Source organism: Mustela nivalis, assembly GCF_964662115.1.
Source record: "Mustela nivalis genome assembly, chromosome: 6".
NCBI lineage: Eukaryota > Metazoa > Chordata > Mammalia > Carnivora > Mustelidae > Mustela > Mustela nivalis.
The window spans coordinates 125,308,259-125,322,596 of NC_139025.1; the positions used below are offsets into that span (position 1 = coordinate 125,308,259).

The 14,338-nt window shown below is 47.6% G+C and overlaps 1 protein-coding gene across 1 annotated transcript in view; it reads left to right on the plus strand.

Annotated features, from left to right (window-relative positions):
• OTUD7A (OTU deubiquitinase 7A) overlaps nt 1–14,338 on the plus strand; it is a 363,957-nt gene that overhangs the window by 277,713 nt on the left and 71,906 nt on the right. The window contains exon 6 of the mRNA XM_082736328.1: nt 4,203–4,421. Within this exon, the coding sequence (XP_082592454.1) occupies nt 4,203–4,421 (219 nt within the window). The remainder of the gene's footprint in view (nt 1–4,202; nt 4,422–14,338) is intronic.

Here is a 14,338-nt window from a genome sequence, read left to right on the forward strand (position 1 = left end):
TTCTTTTCCAAAGTTTTTTCACTATTTTGGGGAATTTTATTCTTTTTTTTTTTAAGATTTTATTTATCTATTTGACCGAGAGATAGCACAAGTAGGCAGAGCTGCAGGCAGAGGGAGAGGGAGAAGCAGGCTCTCTGCTGAGGAAGGAGCCCAATGTGGGGCTCAGAACTAGGACCCTGGGATCATGACCTGAGCTGAAGGCAACCGCTTAACCAACTGAACCATCCAGGCACCCATGGGGCATTTTATTCTGCCATGTAAACCTTAAGCTTGGAATTCTGGTTGGAATTGGATTGAATTTTTATTTTAAGAATAATTGGCATATTATCATATTGTTTCCAATTCTAAGATTTTAGACCTAGAGAAAAGCGACTTACTTTTTCCATATTTATGTTTTATGTAGTAATTTACATAAATTCTCTTATAATACTAATCATTTTTTTCTAAGAGAACATCTGGGGTTTTCTAAATATATATATATATGGCTGCTCCTGCTCTTTTTGATTGGCAGCAAACCAACCAACCCATTATTTTATCCTCACATTGAGAATGCTAGAAGGACCCTTCTCTCTGCTTCCAGATAGGTTGATGGATTCAGAACCTAATAAATGTAAGTGAAAAACTAAGTCTGTCACATAATTCCATTAATTAATGTTTTTTGAACAATCCTATGTACTTTTTATAAAATAGAAATTATAGTTTCTGAATTAGATACCCATATCCTTTGAGTTCTTGAAATCATAGTGCATACATTTACATGGAAAATTAATGATCCATATTATAAATTGGGGGTCAGCAATCAATGGCCCATGAGCCCACTCTGGCTACTGTCTGTTTTTTAAATAAAGTTTTTATTGAAACACCCTCTTGCCCATTCATTTATACACTGGCTATGTAAGCTCCGGCTTACAAAGCCTAAAGTATTTATATCTGCCCCTTTCAGAAAGACTTGTGCACCTGTTCTTAAAATACCTAGGATTTGTTTTAATCAGATATGATGAGATATGCACACATGGAAAAGAATATCATGAAGGAAGTTGTTATACTCACAGTTCCCAAAAAAGCAGGAGACATGGCATGGCACACCATGCAGGACCACATGGGGAAGGACCAAGTGTGGTCAGGAGGCAGAAGGGACTGAGAAGAAAAACATGGACATGAACTTTTATTGTGATTTCCTTGGAAAAGGCAAGGGAGGATAAACAGATTTAGGATTGGCAAGACTGAATAAGTTCAGCAAGCTCTCTGGGGCTTAGAAGCTGTCCCCGGTTGTCTTGTACCTTGCCCCGGGTCGCAGAGAAGTATTGCTTGCTGAGAAGAGGTGGTTCAGAGTGTGGCCTCTGGATTCATTGGTTTGCATAGAAAAGGCATGCTCCTTTCCTAGGAGTCATTGGCTCTCAGAATTAGCTACTCCTAGTAAGGAGAGTCCCTCCACACTCAGGGATGCCCCAGATGCCAGAGTATCAAGAATACAGAAAACAAGAAAATACAGTTAAAACAGCTCCCCTGGCCTGAATAACATCAGTATGAGTTGGTTTTGTCAATAGTTGCAGAATTCTGTGTGTTTCACTGTGTTTTTATTTAATATCTGTATTTCTCTAGAGTATAACTCTGAGCATGGTCATTCCCATAAAACAATTCATTTATACCACTCAAAGAAGGATCACTGAGTTCATGTTTAAGGAATCAGTGTGTGTGTGTGTGTGTGTGTGTGTGTGTGTGTGTCTGTGTGTGATTACATTCATGAAGATGGTGGTGAGCAAGTGTTAGAATTAGGAGCATATGTTTCTCACTATATGAGCTTTAACATAATTTACTTTTAGTTCAAAAGTTTTTTCTTTTTTTAAGATTTATTTATTTATTTGAGAGAGACAGAGAGAGAGCAGAGGGAGGGGCAGAGGGAGAGGGAGAGAGAATTATTAAGCAGGTTCCCCACTGAGTGGGGAGCACAACGAGCATCTCAATCCCAGAACCTGAGATCATGACCCAACCCGAAACCAAGAGTTGGACACTCAACCGAATGAGCCACCCATGTGCCCCCAAAATGTTTTTTCATTCAGACCCCAAATAGTTACTATGTGGAACTATTTAATAGCATCGTATTATACTATAGTCACAATGCTCCTAAGGTCCTAATAACATCTCAATGATTGGCAAAGAGGTACTAAGTGATAAGCCACGAAGGAGTGTGGATGACTGTGCCCAGCAGATTCCCACTATTGAGAGCTGCATCGTGAGTCTGCCCAGTGGACTGTAACACCTTGGGTGTTAAGGAGCGTCTGATGCCCATCTCCATCAGGTCCCCAGGGGGTGAAGCAGTTTCTACTTTCCCAGATACAGAAACAGTAGTGTGTATCAAGAAGTGAGACATCAGCGTGGCTTGTGAGATCTGGAGAACATGGCAGAAGGACTCAGAGTCTCCTTCGCTCCTGCTCTCAAGACTGTGGACCGAGTGCAGGAAGCAATGGGGCCATCCCCAGTGGTAGACAAGCCAGGCCCTACATGCTCCAAGTCTCTTCTTTCTCATGGCCAGGGTGGTTTAACTTCTCTTTGCCTTTCCTCAAAATACAAAATAATGAGTCTTCATGGTCTCAGAATCCAACCGAAGGTGAATTAAAACTACTCATTTTAAAATACTCTCTCTGTGGGACTCACCATTCATTTTAATGGCCAGATACTTGAGGCTTCTGGGAATTGACTTTAAATTTAAAACCAACTTACCCTGGGATCAAAAGCCTTCTGTTTTAGGTCTGCTGTAGCAAAATGATTTTGATGACATTTCTGTCCACTGCCCTTGCATTTGGGGATTAGGAGCTCCCATTCCAGATGAAGGCCCAAGCTTGGGCTTTCGGTGAGCACAGGTGGGCAGAGACATGCCTCCGATTGGCATCAGCATGGACACAGAGCCTGATTGGTGGGCAGGCTAATCTGAAATGAAGTGGCAGTCCTCATGACCCAAGTGGATACACTTGGGAATTTGCCACAGGGCTTAGACAACACCCATTCAGACACCAGTCTGAATTTTGTTTTCCTGAGCAAATTAAAAGAGCACTTCTGCCTTGCTAGAAGAATTCTCCAGTATTACGACTATTGGTTGTAAAAAGAAAACGTACCCCCTAACACACCGTGATTTTAAGAATTCTTCTATTATGAAGGATGCCTGGGTGGCTCCGTCGATTAAGAATTCTTTTATTACGGTTAACGTTAGCTATGAAGAGCAGGGCTCAAAAAACCAAGTGTCAAGAGAACAAAGACATCTGCTTTTTTGCTGCACGTTGGGATCTCGTGATTAACTCCCTCCCAGGGCAACAGCAGGTCCCTCAGAGGAAATCTGCCCTACACGTCTCACCCTTTGGCTGGAAACTCCAGGCAGAATAAGACCAGAGTAGATGGGCTCTTTTCGAGTGCAGGGACAATGTCAGACTGAGACAGAAGAAAAGCAGGGATGCCTGGGTGGCTCAGGTGGTTAAGCGTCTGCCTTCAGCTTAGGTCATGATCCCAGAGTGCTGGGGTCTAGCCCCGTATTAGGCTCCCTGCTCAGCGGGGAGTCTGCTTCTCCTTGCGAAGCTCCCCTCTACTTATTCGCTCTCTCTTCCAAATAAATAAAATCTTTATAAAAAGAAGAAGAGAAGCAGATGTGATGGCTTCGTATTTTTTTTATTTGGGGCATATTCATCACATGGGGTATATCTATCAGAGTACCTTTAGTACAGTAACCTCTCTTATAATCCAAGCCACATGGGAAAGCCTGAAACAACTGCTTCTTGCTTTAAATGTAAGAATGTCTAAAACAAAGAGCAGTCTGGCTTGTGGCCTTCAGCCGAGCCCAGGGCAGCTCTGCTGAACTGAGTTAGATGTTACTTAAGACCCAAAAACGCAAAACCGGCTATCTTCCATGAGGCCGCTGTGTACGTGTGCGGTAGCCTTGCAACTCGCCTCTTTCTGAATGGTTTCCTGACTCAGAGTGAGTAAGCACCGTATGCCAGGTGCTGGTAATGTCAGCTCTGCGTCACGGAGGTCTGCAGGAAGAGTGGTGGGGGTGCGGGTGAATGTGTGCGTGCCTGGGTGTATGTGTGTGCATGTGGACTTGGGTGGGGGCATATGTGTGCGTGCAACATGTGTGCACGTGCATGCCCGCACAGGCACATGCCCCCCCCAACTCCGTTCCTGTGGTCATCCTTCCCCCTCCCCAACCCTTGCAGAAAAGCGACTTTCCCGGGGGATTTCCCACGCCAGCTCGGCCATCGTCTCCTTGGCCCGGTCCCACGTGGCGAGTGAGTGCAACAATGAGCAGTTCCCCCTGGAGATGCCCATCTACACATTCCAGTTGCCAGATCTGAGCGTGTACAGCGAAGACTTCCGGAGCTTCATCGAACGGGACTTGATCGAGCAGGCGACCATGGTGGCTTTGGAGCAGGCAGGTGAGTGGCGGGTCCGGCAGGCCCGTGTGGCCTAGGCTCGGGGAGTGAGACTGGCCTGACGTAGATCAGTAGATCAGTGAGCAAGGGAGAGGCCTGTTGTGGCACCTCTGCAGCCACGCCCTGCTCCAGCCCAGGGCTGGACAGACTAGTGGGGATCCATGTGGTTCTGAGAACTCTTGGGTTTTCCCTTTGCTCCCAGATCCCGCCTGGCTAGGCCGGCCCCCTCTAAGGAGAACGCTCTGTGGTTTTGCCTTATTTTTCTCCTGTTTCCATCTAACGTTCCCATGGGTGTCGAATGAAAGGCAGAAAGACCATGGGCTTTGAGAAGGATAGGAGACTGTCACTTCCTGGGGATAGGAGAAAGTTATGTAACCACCCTGAGTCTGTTTTCCTGCAAAGACGGGAAGACAGGTGGTGGCCCGGCGAAGCTCTTACATCTTGTGTGGCTGCCGTCTCCTGCCCTCCCGGGCTTCCCGGCCTCCTGGTTGAAGAGACACAAACCCTGACTTCACCTTCTCCCTTCTTCTGAGGGTTTCTTCTGACATCCCAATGAGGAAGAGATTTGGGGAGCAAGCCAGGCTTGTCTTCTTTGGCGCTCCTAAGGACAAAACAGTCAGTGCAAAACAAATGTCTAAAACAGATGTAGGTTCTTCCTGAAACAGAGCAAATATCCTATCTTACTCATCACCGTTTTCATTATGTATCTTTGCAAAACCACATGTTCAGGGACTTCTCGGACATGCATCCAGAAGACTCGATGCCCTTCTCAGGCCCAGCATCCTCTCCCATGGGACCCCATCTGCCACTGTGGGTTGTCCGTGCACAAGGAGTGTGTCCTCACCCAGCTGGGCTGGGGAGCAAGGCTTTCTGATTCTGACTCTATGGTCAGCAGCTCTTCCCGGCTGCTGTGGGTTGGAGCCTCCATTTCAAAGGCCGGGTATATCGAGGGGCTCCTGTGTGGCCCCTCCCAGGAGAACAGGATGGGGAGCCTCTGACTGAGCATGGCAGAGAGGGTGTGTTCAGTCCTACAGCCACGAGAAGTGCTCCGTCAGGAAATCAGGCTGGTCTCAGCCCTTCACCAAGACATAGTTGAAAATGCCCAAGCCTTTGGAGGGCTGCAGAAGACTCAAGAGAAGGATCTGTCGTTGGTATGATCTTGATCTTGACAGATGGACCAGTCATTTCCTACCAGTCCTGGTAGCAAAGAGGCAAATGATGAGAGTAGCTGATGGAGAGCACTACTTATAGAAGGTATGGCTTCTCGAAGAAAAGATTCTGGAAATATAAACACTCCAGACACCCTGTTCCTCCACCATCCGGGCTCTGACCAGTGCCTTTCACCAGAAGGGCTGAGAGCAGAAAGCCCATTACTGGGGTCTGTGCAGGTCACCCTTTGGGTACAGAGTAGGGGGAGCAGAGATCTGTGGGACAAATAGGAAGCATCCAGAAGTGGACTCTAGGGTGTGCTCCCCAGATGCCAGCTTCTGTGTATACTCAGCCTCCTCCCATTTCTTGTAGAACAATCCAGGAAACATCCTCATCTGCCTGCTCCAAGAAAGAAAGCACAGAATTCACGTAGACATAGGAAGGGGTGGTAGTGTGGGGCCTTATTTGTGCTGTGCAGCCTGGTGATCTGTCCCAGCCACAGGACTCGGGGGAGCCTCACCCATGGCGTGCTTGCTTTGAGAACAGGGTCTACAGTCCCAGTAATTCATTGGATCTGATGTTGTGACTGTAGGTGACTTGTTACCTCCGCTGTTTCAGAGCTGTCAAAAGCAACCCAAAGACTAACACCCACAGCCATGCTCTGTCTCAGCTCACAGTCACCAACTGATCAACAATCACAAAACAATTCACCTGGATTAGCAATCATCCTAAACCACTCCCGATGGGGAGACTGGCTCTTTTAAAGATGCTTCTACGTGAATCATTCAGATAAGAGATTTTTTTAAGATTTTCTTTCTTTATTTATTTATCTGAGAGAGAGAGAGAGCATGAGAGGGGAGAGGTTCAGAGGCGAGAAGCAGACTCCCTGCTGAGCAGGGAGCTCCATCTCAGGAGTCCAAGATCATAACCTGACCTGAAGGTAGTTGCTTAACCCACTGAACCACCCAGGCGCCCTAGATAAGAGATTTTTAACAAAGGATTCACTCTTCATAGAGAAGGGGGAAATTGGTAGAAGTTAAGAAAGAAAAGCGTCTCATGAGCTAATGTCTCTCTAATGCTACCCAGCTCGGACTTTATAACCTTAGGTCCTGACAGTGGCTGGTAGCACCCATAACTGTGGCTATTTCCTTTGAAGGTTGAGTCCCGGCAAAGGGTGCAGCGCCCCCACCCTGGCACGATGAATGCCCCCTCCTTGGACCCTGCTATGCTTAGCAAAACCCTATACTTCTTTGTAATGTCTTTTCTGTTATTTCTTCCAGACATTGCATACTCATTTTTATAACATACGTCTTACCTTCTGGATTAGTATCTAAAAAGAGGTACTATTCCACTCCAACCATCCAGGCTTGGAAAGCTTTAAAAAACCCAAACTTAGGGACACCTAGGTGGCTCAGTGGGTTAAAGCCTCTGCCTTCAGCTCAGGTCATGATCCCAGGGTCCTGGGATCGAGTTTCACTTTGGGCTCTCTGGTCAGTGGGGAGCCTGCTTCCTCTTCCCTCTCTGCCTGTCTCTTTGCATGCTTGTGATCTCTGTCAAATAAATAAATAAAATATTAAAAAAAAAAAAAAAGAACCCAAACTTACTGAGTGAAGATGCTAACTTCACCAACACTGTGTCTGTCACATACCAAGAGGACGGAGAGAACGGGCAGCAGGGACCCCCACCCAGCGCTGGGAAGGCACTCCATCCAGGCTTCAGGAAGCCTTGAGAAGGCTGGCCGGCTGCCCCCCGCTTTGGGAGCATGCTCCTGGAGCAGCGAGAGCCTGCATGCCAGGGCTCTGCCTAGCACAGGGAAACAAGGAACTGAAAAACACTGTAGGCAGAAAGAATAAATGTGTTCATTTCCTCAGCATAGAGCTGACCCCAGCCTGCCATGCATCTGACTTCTCTTGACTTCTTTCCTCAACTCCCAAGCAGGGGTGTAGACTAGATGATCCATGAGGCCCTTTCTGTGCCCGGATTCTGGTGAGGACCCTGGCTCGTGTCAGGTGAGCCCCAGGTGGTCCCCCACCCCAACTGGAGGAGGAGTATGGTCCACTGAGAGGCCGACTTATTCTCTCCCACCCAGGCTGTGCTCCTGTTGCTACCATCAGGCGCCACTGTTAATGCCCATGGGGAAGAAGGGGCTCGACCCTGAAACAGCGATTTGAGAACGCCGCTCAGTGTTGCCAGGTGTAATGTGTAAATTCCTCCTTGTAGTAACTTACTGCTCAGGATAGTTGTGGATAAGCTGCTGATATACGTGTGTGCGCATATACTATATTTGTGGGAGAGTGACATAGATGCCCCCAAAAATCCACTTGTTCGAGGCATAGTTCTAGCTGTCTTGGGAAGGAAATATCATCTCTGTCACAGAGTGGCAGGTGGTGGTGGCCCCCCTGGGGCCACCTGGGACTCTACAGGAACTGGGATTTGTGTGGTCCAGAAAATTTGGAATAAATTGACCTTCATTCAGTTAGTTTTGCCCCTGGTCCACCCCAGGGGCTTAGCTCTACTCTCTCAGTGCCTGTTAAGGCATGGGACAGCCCATCTATCTGAGAGGAGCTCCCGTGTTGAGTGGGGTACCAGTCTTCCCCTCCCACAGAACCCACAATGCCATTCTCCTGGGCTTAAAATCCCTGCAGGGTACAACACCCCTCCCACACCATAACAGTCTCACAGGCAACAAAAGAACAGGGCTTCAGTGCATACAAGCACTGACCTCTTGAGAGATGAAGGAAAAATGTCTTTCATTCTTTAATGATTACCTGCCATGGAAAATACAAGAAACCATAAATTTCCCCATTGGGTTTTCTTGCTTCATTTATGTGTAAGAAGACTCTGAGATCACGAGTTCTAGGCCTGAGGAGTAACGACCTGTGCCTCGTCCAGAAGCCCGCCACTGTGGGCAAGATGGTGTGTGGTGCTTCAGTGAGGCTGTGAACCCAAAGGGCAGAGGCATGTCTGTGTAATATAGTAGTGACTGCATACCTGAGAAATTGAAGTATAGTCAGAAAATATATAGGGAACCCCTTGGCTTGTGGTGTTGAGTCTCGGCTCCATGGAAGGGTGTAGCTTGAAGCAGATTGGCCAGGGGATTGGTTAAGATGTGCAGATGTTCCCCAGGCTTCTGACTGAGCCCAACCTGACCAAGTTCCGGTCAGCTGGAAGAACTTGGCCAAGTTACTTGACCTTCTTGAGCCTCACTTTCTTACATTTTAAGTCGAAGATGTGTGAGAGCTGCCAAGCCAAGACCAGTTCATCCAACACAACCCTGTGCTCCCATGAAACAGCCCATCGCAGGTGCTGGGGTCATGACTCTAAACCACGCAGGTGAAATTTCTGCATTTGCAGAGATTAAATTCTAGTGGGGAAGAATGACAATAAAAGGTAGACCATAAACGTGAACTGAGGCGGTGAGGACCGTTGTGGAAGGGGTAGGAAATAAGGTACGGGGTACGAGGATGTGAGGAGACAGGAGGGAGAGTAAGGCAGGTCTCTGGAGGGCAGGGAGGAGGGAGAGATGGAGACTTCCAGCTCTGGTGGTCCCTGCAGGAGGGGCTTGGCCTCAGTCTTGCGCACTACATAAGGAAGGCCAGGCATGAGAGTAGTTCAAAGGGGTGCTGGAGGAGTTGGAAAGGAAGGCAGAAGAATAGTGGCCAGGGGCCCAGGGAACCACTATGAGCCCTGGGACTTAACTGTAGGCCGGATGTACAGTCCTGGGAGGACTTCGAGCAGGGGAGTGACATGTTTGGATCCCCGTCTGATGCATTCAGGTGCTTTGTTGAGAATGGAGTCTAAGGGGGCAAGAGAAGAAGCAGGAAGAGCAAGGAGGAGGTAGCTGCTTTAGCTCAGGGGAGGGGGTAGCCAGCACCCTGGGGGTAGCAGTGGAGGTCACAAGAAGAAGCTAGATATTGAAGCAGGATCTGTGTTGAAGGTGGACCCATGGGACGCGCTGATGGACTGGATGGGGACCATGGCAGAAAGGCTGAGGCAAGCATGAGCCCAAGAATGTTGTCCGCCCTTAGTGGGTAGATGACAGTTAACAGTACCATGAGGAGATGCAGACCCCTGTGGGGAGGTACAGGCTTGGGGGGGCGATGGCTGGGCCAGGAGGGACAGACTAGGTCAGAGATCCTGGTGAGACCTGTGACACTGCTGTCCAGTTGTACATGAGAGTCTGGAGGTCAGGAGCAGCCCATGTTAAGGATATGGATTCGAGAGTTAACAGTGTGATAAGAAATCCCTGGGGAAGAGGTGAGCTATCATAGCAGCAAGCTCCCATCACGCCCCCAGCACAGCTCTGCTCTGTGTTGAATACCAGGTGGATGGCGGGGGTTGGGGGGTGGGTCTGGAGCTGGACAGAAACGCTAGGGAGAGAGACCTAGAGCAACACACTGTAGTCCCGTGGGAGGGACTTGCAGAAGCACAGGCAAGACCCAGAGAAGAGGGATCAATGACCTTGGGTGTGTGGAGTCACTCCATAAGGGAAGTGATGTTAAAAGGAATCACAGGGTCACGTTCAGGGCACGATGTGCTCGTCTTGCTCCTAGAGACTTATCACGTTTTGTTTTCTTCGTGGGTGATGAGCAAAATGACATCCTATTTTAAACTGTGTGGTAACCATCTGTTACAAAGCTCAAGTTAATTGGTCCCATTATCGTGTATGAATCAGGAACGTTGCTTGGAAAAGGCAGAATGAGTGACTAATCGCTCCTCACCCGTAATACCACCAGCCTCCCTCGATGGAGTTCACCCACCATTTTCTTCTCTGCAGGTGCTCACGTCCTGTGGGTTTTTTTCTATTCACAGTGCAAGTTCCCACGTTTGCATGTCTGTCTCCTGTTCTTAAGTGAAGTTATTGTGTGAGGAAACTGAATGACCATTTTGTCGAAGCGAGAAATAGGAACTTTGTACCATGTTCCCAGTCACACTGCTTGGGCAAAAAACACCTTAATCATGGACATCGCAACCTGGATCTGGCTGGAGATGTTAGAATAGTGCAGAGCCATTTTTCGGTCTCCAGAGGCTGGAAAGCACTGGCATTTATCATAGCTGGGTCATCTTCCTGGGGCGGTCACATCCGACTGACAGTCCTAGGAATGCTCTCAACTGCGTGACAATCTTGACTTTCTGAAATCAAGCCACTAAGCCTTAGCTTCCATCCCCCTAAGCCACATACTAAATTTTATCATGATTCAGTTACCTTCCAAGTGTGACTAACTATGTGGGCTACAGTGAGATTAAGAAAATGACACATTGCCCAGAAGAAATTTGAATGAAGAGAAGATGCCCCATTTAAGATGGCATTGATTCTCGGACCCAGAAAGGTTACTTCCAGAGATATGTGATTCCTTTTACATTTTCTAGATGTGCAAGATTCCTTCTAGAGGAAAGATGACTTCTGGCTGTAGCTGGTGAATTTACACCCCTAAGGCTCCTTTTCTGGGGTCAGAGTCCAGGAATGCCCCACGAAGAGGTGGAAGGCAGCCTTCCCTCCCCCAGAAGGCAAAGCACAGGTTCTGCTTTATTGAGCATGCTTTCAGGATGTGCCCTATTTGAGGTAGATGAGAAATTCATGGAAGAATCACTATTGAAATTATCTGGCACAATAAGATATCTAACACACGTGCTGGGGTCCAAAGCATCCTCTGCCTGGCCTAGCAGCAACGTTAGTGACCCATCCTCTGACGTATTTTCCAGCAAATGAACATGGTGGCATATAGGAAGACAAGAAGATAAGAACAAGAATCTGGGCAAGGACGTTATCTAAATTGCATTAAAAAAAAACACCTTTCAGGGGCACCTGGGTGGCTCAGTGGGTTAAAGCCTCTGCCTTTGGCTCAGGTCATGATCTCAGGGTCCTGAGATCGAGCCCCACATTGGGCTGTCTGCTCAGAAGGGAGCCTTCTTCCCCCTCTCTCTCTCTGCCTGCCTCTCTGCCTACTTGTAATCTCAGTCTGTCAAATAAATAAAATCTTTCAAAAAAATAAACTACCTTATCAGGTAGCATTCTCACCCCCTGAAAGGTCAGGTGCTTTCCCTGTTCTATGTAAGGCCTCAGGTTGTTGAGAATGTTGGAAAGCTTTTAATAACTGGGGTAGATGGCATTATTTACGCTGGATTCATCACGTGAACAGGACAAAAAAGAGAAGAAATCTATCTTTTGGAGTCTCTAGAGGATGAGAATATAATCTTACCAAAGGGGCTTCTAAAAGCTATGGAGCTTGTCCCCCCCCCCCACCTCTGGGCAGGGTGCCTTCACCTGGCCTACAGTGACATGCCACTGGTTCCCTCAGGATCTGAAGGTCATGCTTTCTCTAGGTCAGTCTGCTCCTTCTCCGCCCCGCACCTCCAGGGTCAATCCAGTGCGTGTTCAACCCCTCTGTGCCCCAGGGCTCCCCAGGGAGGAGGTGTGGGCCTGCCCTCCAGGGCTCACAGGCCAGAGAGGAGGAGACAGCTGCGAGGCTGTGAGAGAGAACCCGAATGACATGGATGGTTTGCGAGGCAATGCATACGGTGACCTGAAGGTGACCTCAAGGCAAGGCTTAAGCATGCCTGGGGCAGGGGTGGGGGGTGGAGGGGGTGGGACAGAGGTGGTCCCTGTGCTGGGGACCAAGGTCTCCAGGACCAAGTGGCAGTGACCAGAAGTTGGGACAAGGGCAGCAGGGAACATATGAACAGCAAGCCTGCTCATGCAGGTTCCCAAGAGGCTGTGTGTCTTGAAGGAGAGAAGGTGGAGAAGTGTCCCTGAGAGCAAGGACATGCCAGGCCCCTGGAAGTGAGAGTTATAAGAGGAAAGGGTTCCTAGAGAAAGCAGCACACCTCCACCTGTCTACCAGTTTCCCCCAGTTTTCTAGACATCTTAAAGAAGTGCCAAAGTGGAATTGAGCTAAACGGACTTTTTTGGCCACGCGTGTTAATATCTGTTCATGCTTCAGGCTTCTTGAGACTAAGAAACTGTTAGGCAGTGTGAAGTGGGTGGACAGGGTGAAGATCGAGCCCTGCCCTGTCCTGTCCAGGATGGGTCTCTGGCAAGCTGCACCCCATCTTCCTGCCCTGTCCTAGGTGTGCACACACTCCCAGCCCTGGGCCAAGGCGGTCTCTGCTTTCTTTGTGACTGAAGGTGTTTGTTCATGCATGGTCGGTCCCCTTAGCATGGTGTGCTCAAGAACAAACAGGTGTGTCCTAGACACTAGACACCGTCCCAGGATGGGAATAAGAAACAAATAGACACAATTCCTTTCCAAATGTCCTCTGGCTGAAGGATGCTATATCCATTTTCTGTTGCTGCATAACAAGGTACCACAGGTTTAACAGCTATAAATTTGTTGTCCGGAAGTTTCCGTGGATCAGAAGTATGTACCTATTAGCTGGGTCTTCAGCCCAGAGCCCCTCAAGTCTGAAATCCAGTTGTTAGGGGCTGTCTTCAACTGGAGGCCCAACTAGGGAAAGATCTACTTCTGAACACCTCCTGGAGCTATTGTCCGAATTCAGTACTTTGTGAGGGCACCTGGGTGACTGTTGATTTAGGCTCATGGTCATGATCCCATTGTGGGGTAGAGCACTTTGTCCAGCTCTGCTCAGTGAGGAGTCTGCTTGCTTGAGAATCTCTCTCTGCCCCTCCCCTACCTCTCTAAAATAAATATATAAAATCTTAAAAAAAAAAAAAAAGAAAGAATTCAGTTCTTTGCAGCAAAGTTCCAGCTTGCTTGATAGCTCTTGGTAGGGGAAGTTTGTGGCAAATAGAAAAGGCTCTAAAGACCTAGGCTTTTGTCACATGGCCCTCTTTACAACATGTCAGATTACTTCTTCAAGACTAGCAAGAGGATCTGATTCTTCTCTCTTCTCCCTCTACCCTTTTCTGCCTTCCTCCCTCCTCCCCTCTCCTCTTTTCTTCTCTCTCCTATCTATGACTTCCTGCTTCTCTGACCACCAAACTCTTTTTTAAGGTGGTCACCTGATTAGCTTGGGCCCACCAGACTACTCTCCCTTTCAGGTCAATTGATAAGTCAACTAATTACCTCTACAAAACCCTTATATTGCCAGGAAAGGTAACCCAACCATGAGGGTGTCATCCCACCCACACTCAAGGGAAGGGGATTCCTCCCCCTCCCAGAAGTGGGTGTCTTGGGGTCACCTTAGAAGTCTGCTTACCACAGATGCAATGTTGTTATTCGCATTTTGACAATTCCCCTGTGCTTAAAGTTCCAGAATGGGAGTTTAAATCATGTAGAATATATTATGGTCAAAAGAATTTTCCCAACGTCCCCATGTGTCATTATTAGCCACTTCACTTGGATCAATAGTATATATGGGTTGAATCCCACTCTTGACGGTTTCAGATCAAAAACAGCATGTTTTTGAGTCCTCTGAGGAAACTGGGCCTTCTTACTGGGCTCTCTTGAAAGATATGGTCATTGAGTAGGGTGGGGTAAGTGCTAAGATACTGTGCTTTTAATCACACTACTGGGTATTTACCTCAAAGATACAAATGTAGTGATCTGAAGGGGCACGTGCACCCAAAAGTTTATAGCAGCAATGCTCACAATAGCCAAAAATGGAAAGGGCCTAGATGGCCATCAACAGATGAATGGATAAAGAAGATGTGGTATATATATATATATATACACACACATACATATATATGTGGTATATATATATATACATATATACATACATATATACATATACATATATACATATATATACATATATATATACACACACACAATGGAATACTATGCAGCCATCAAAAGAAACAAAATCTT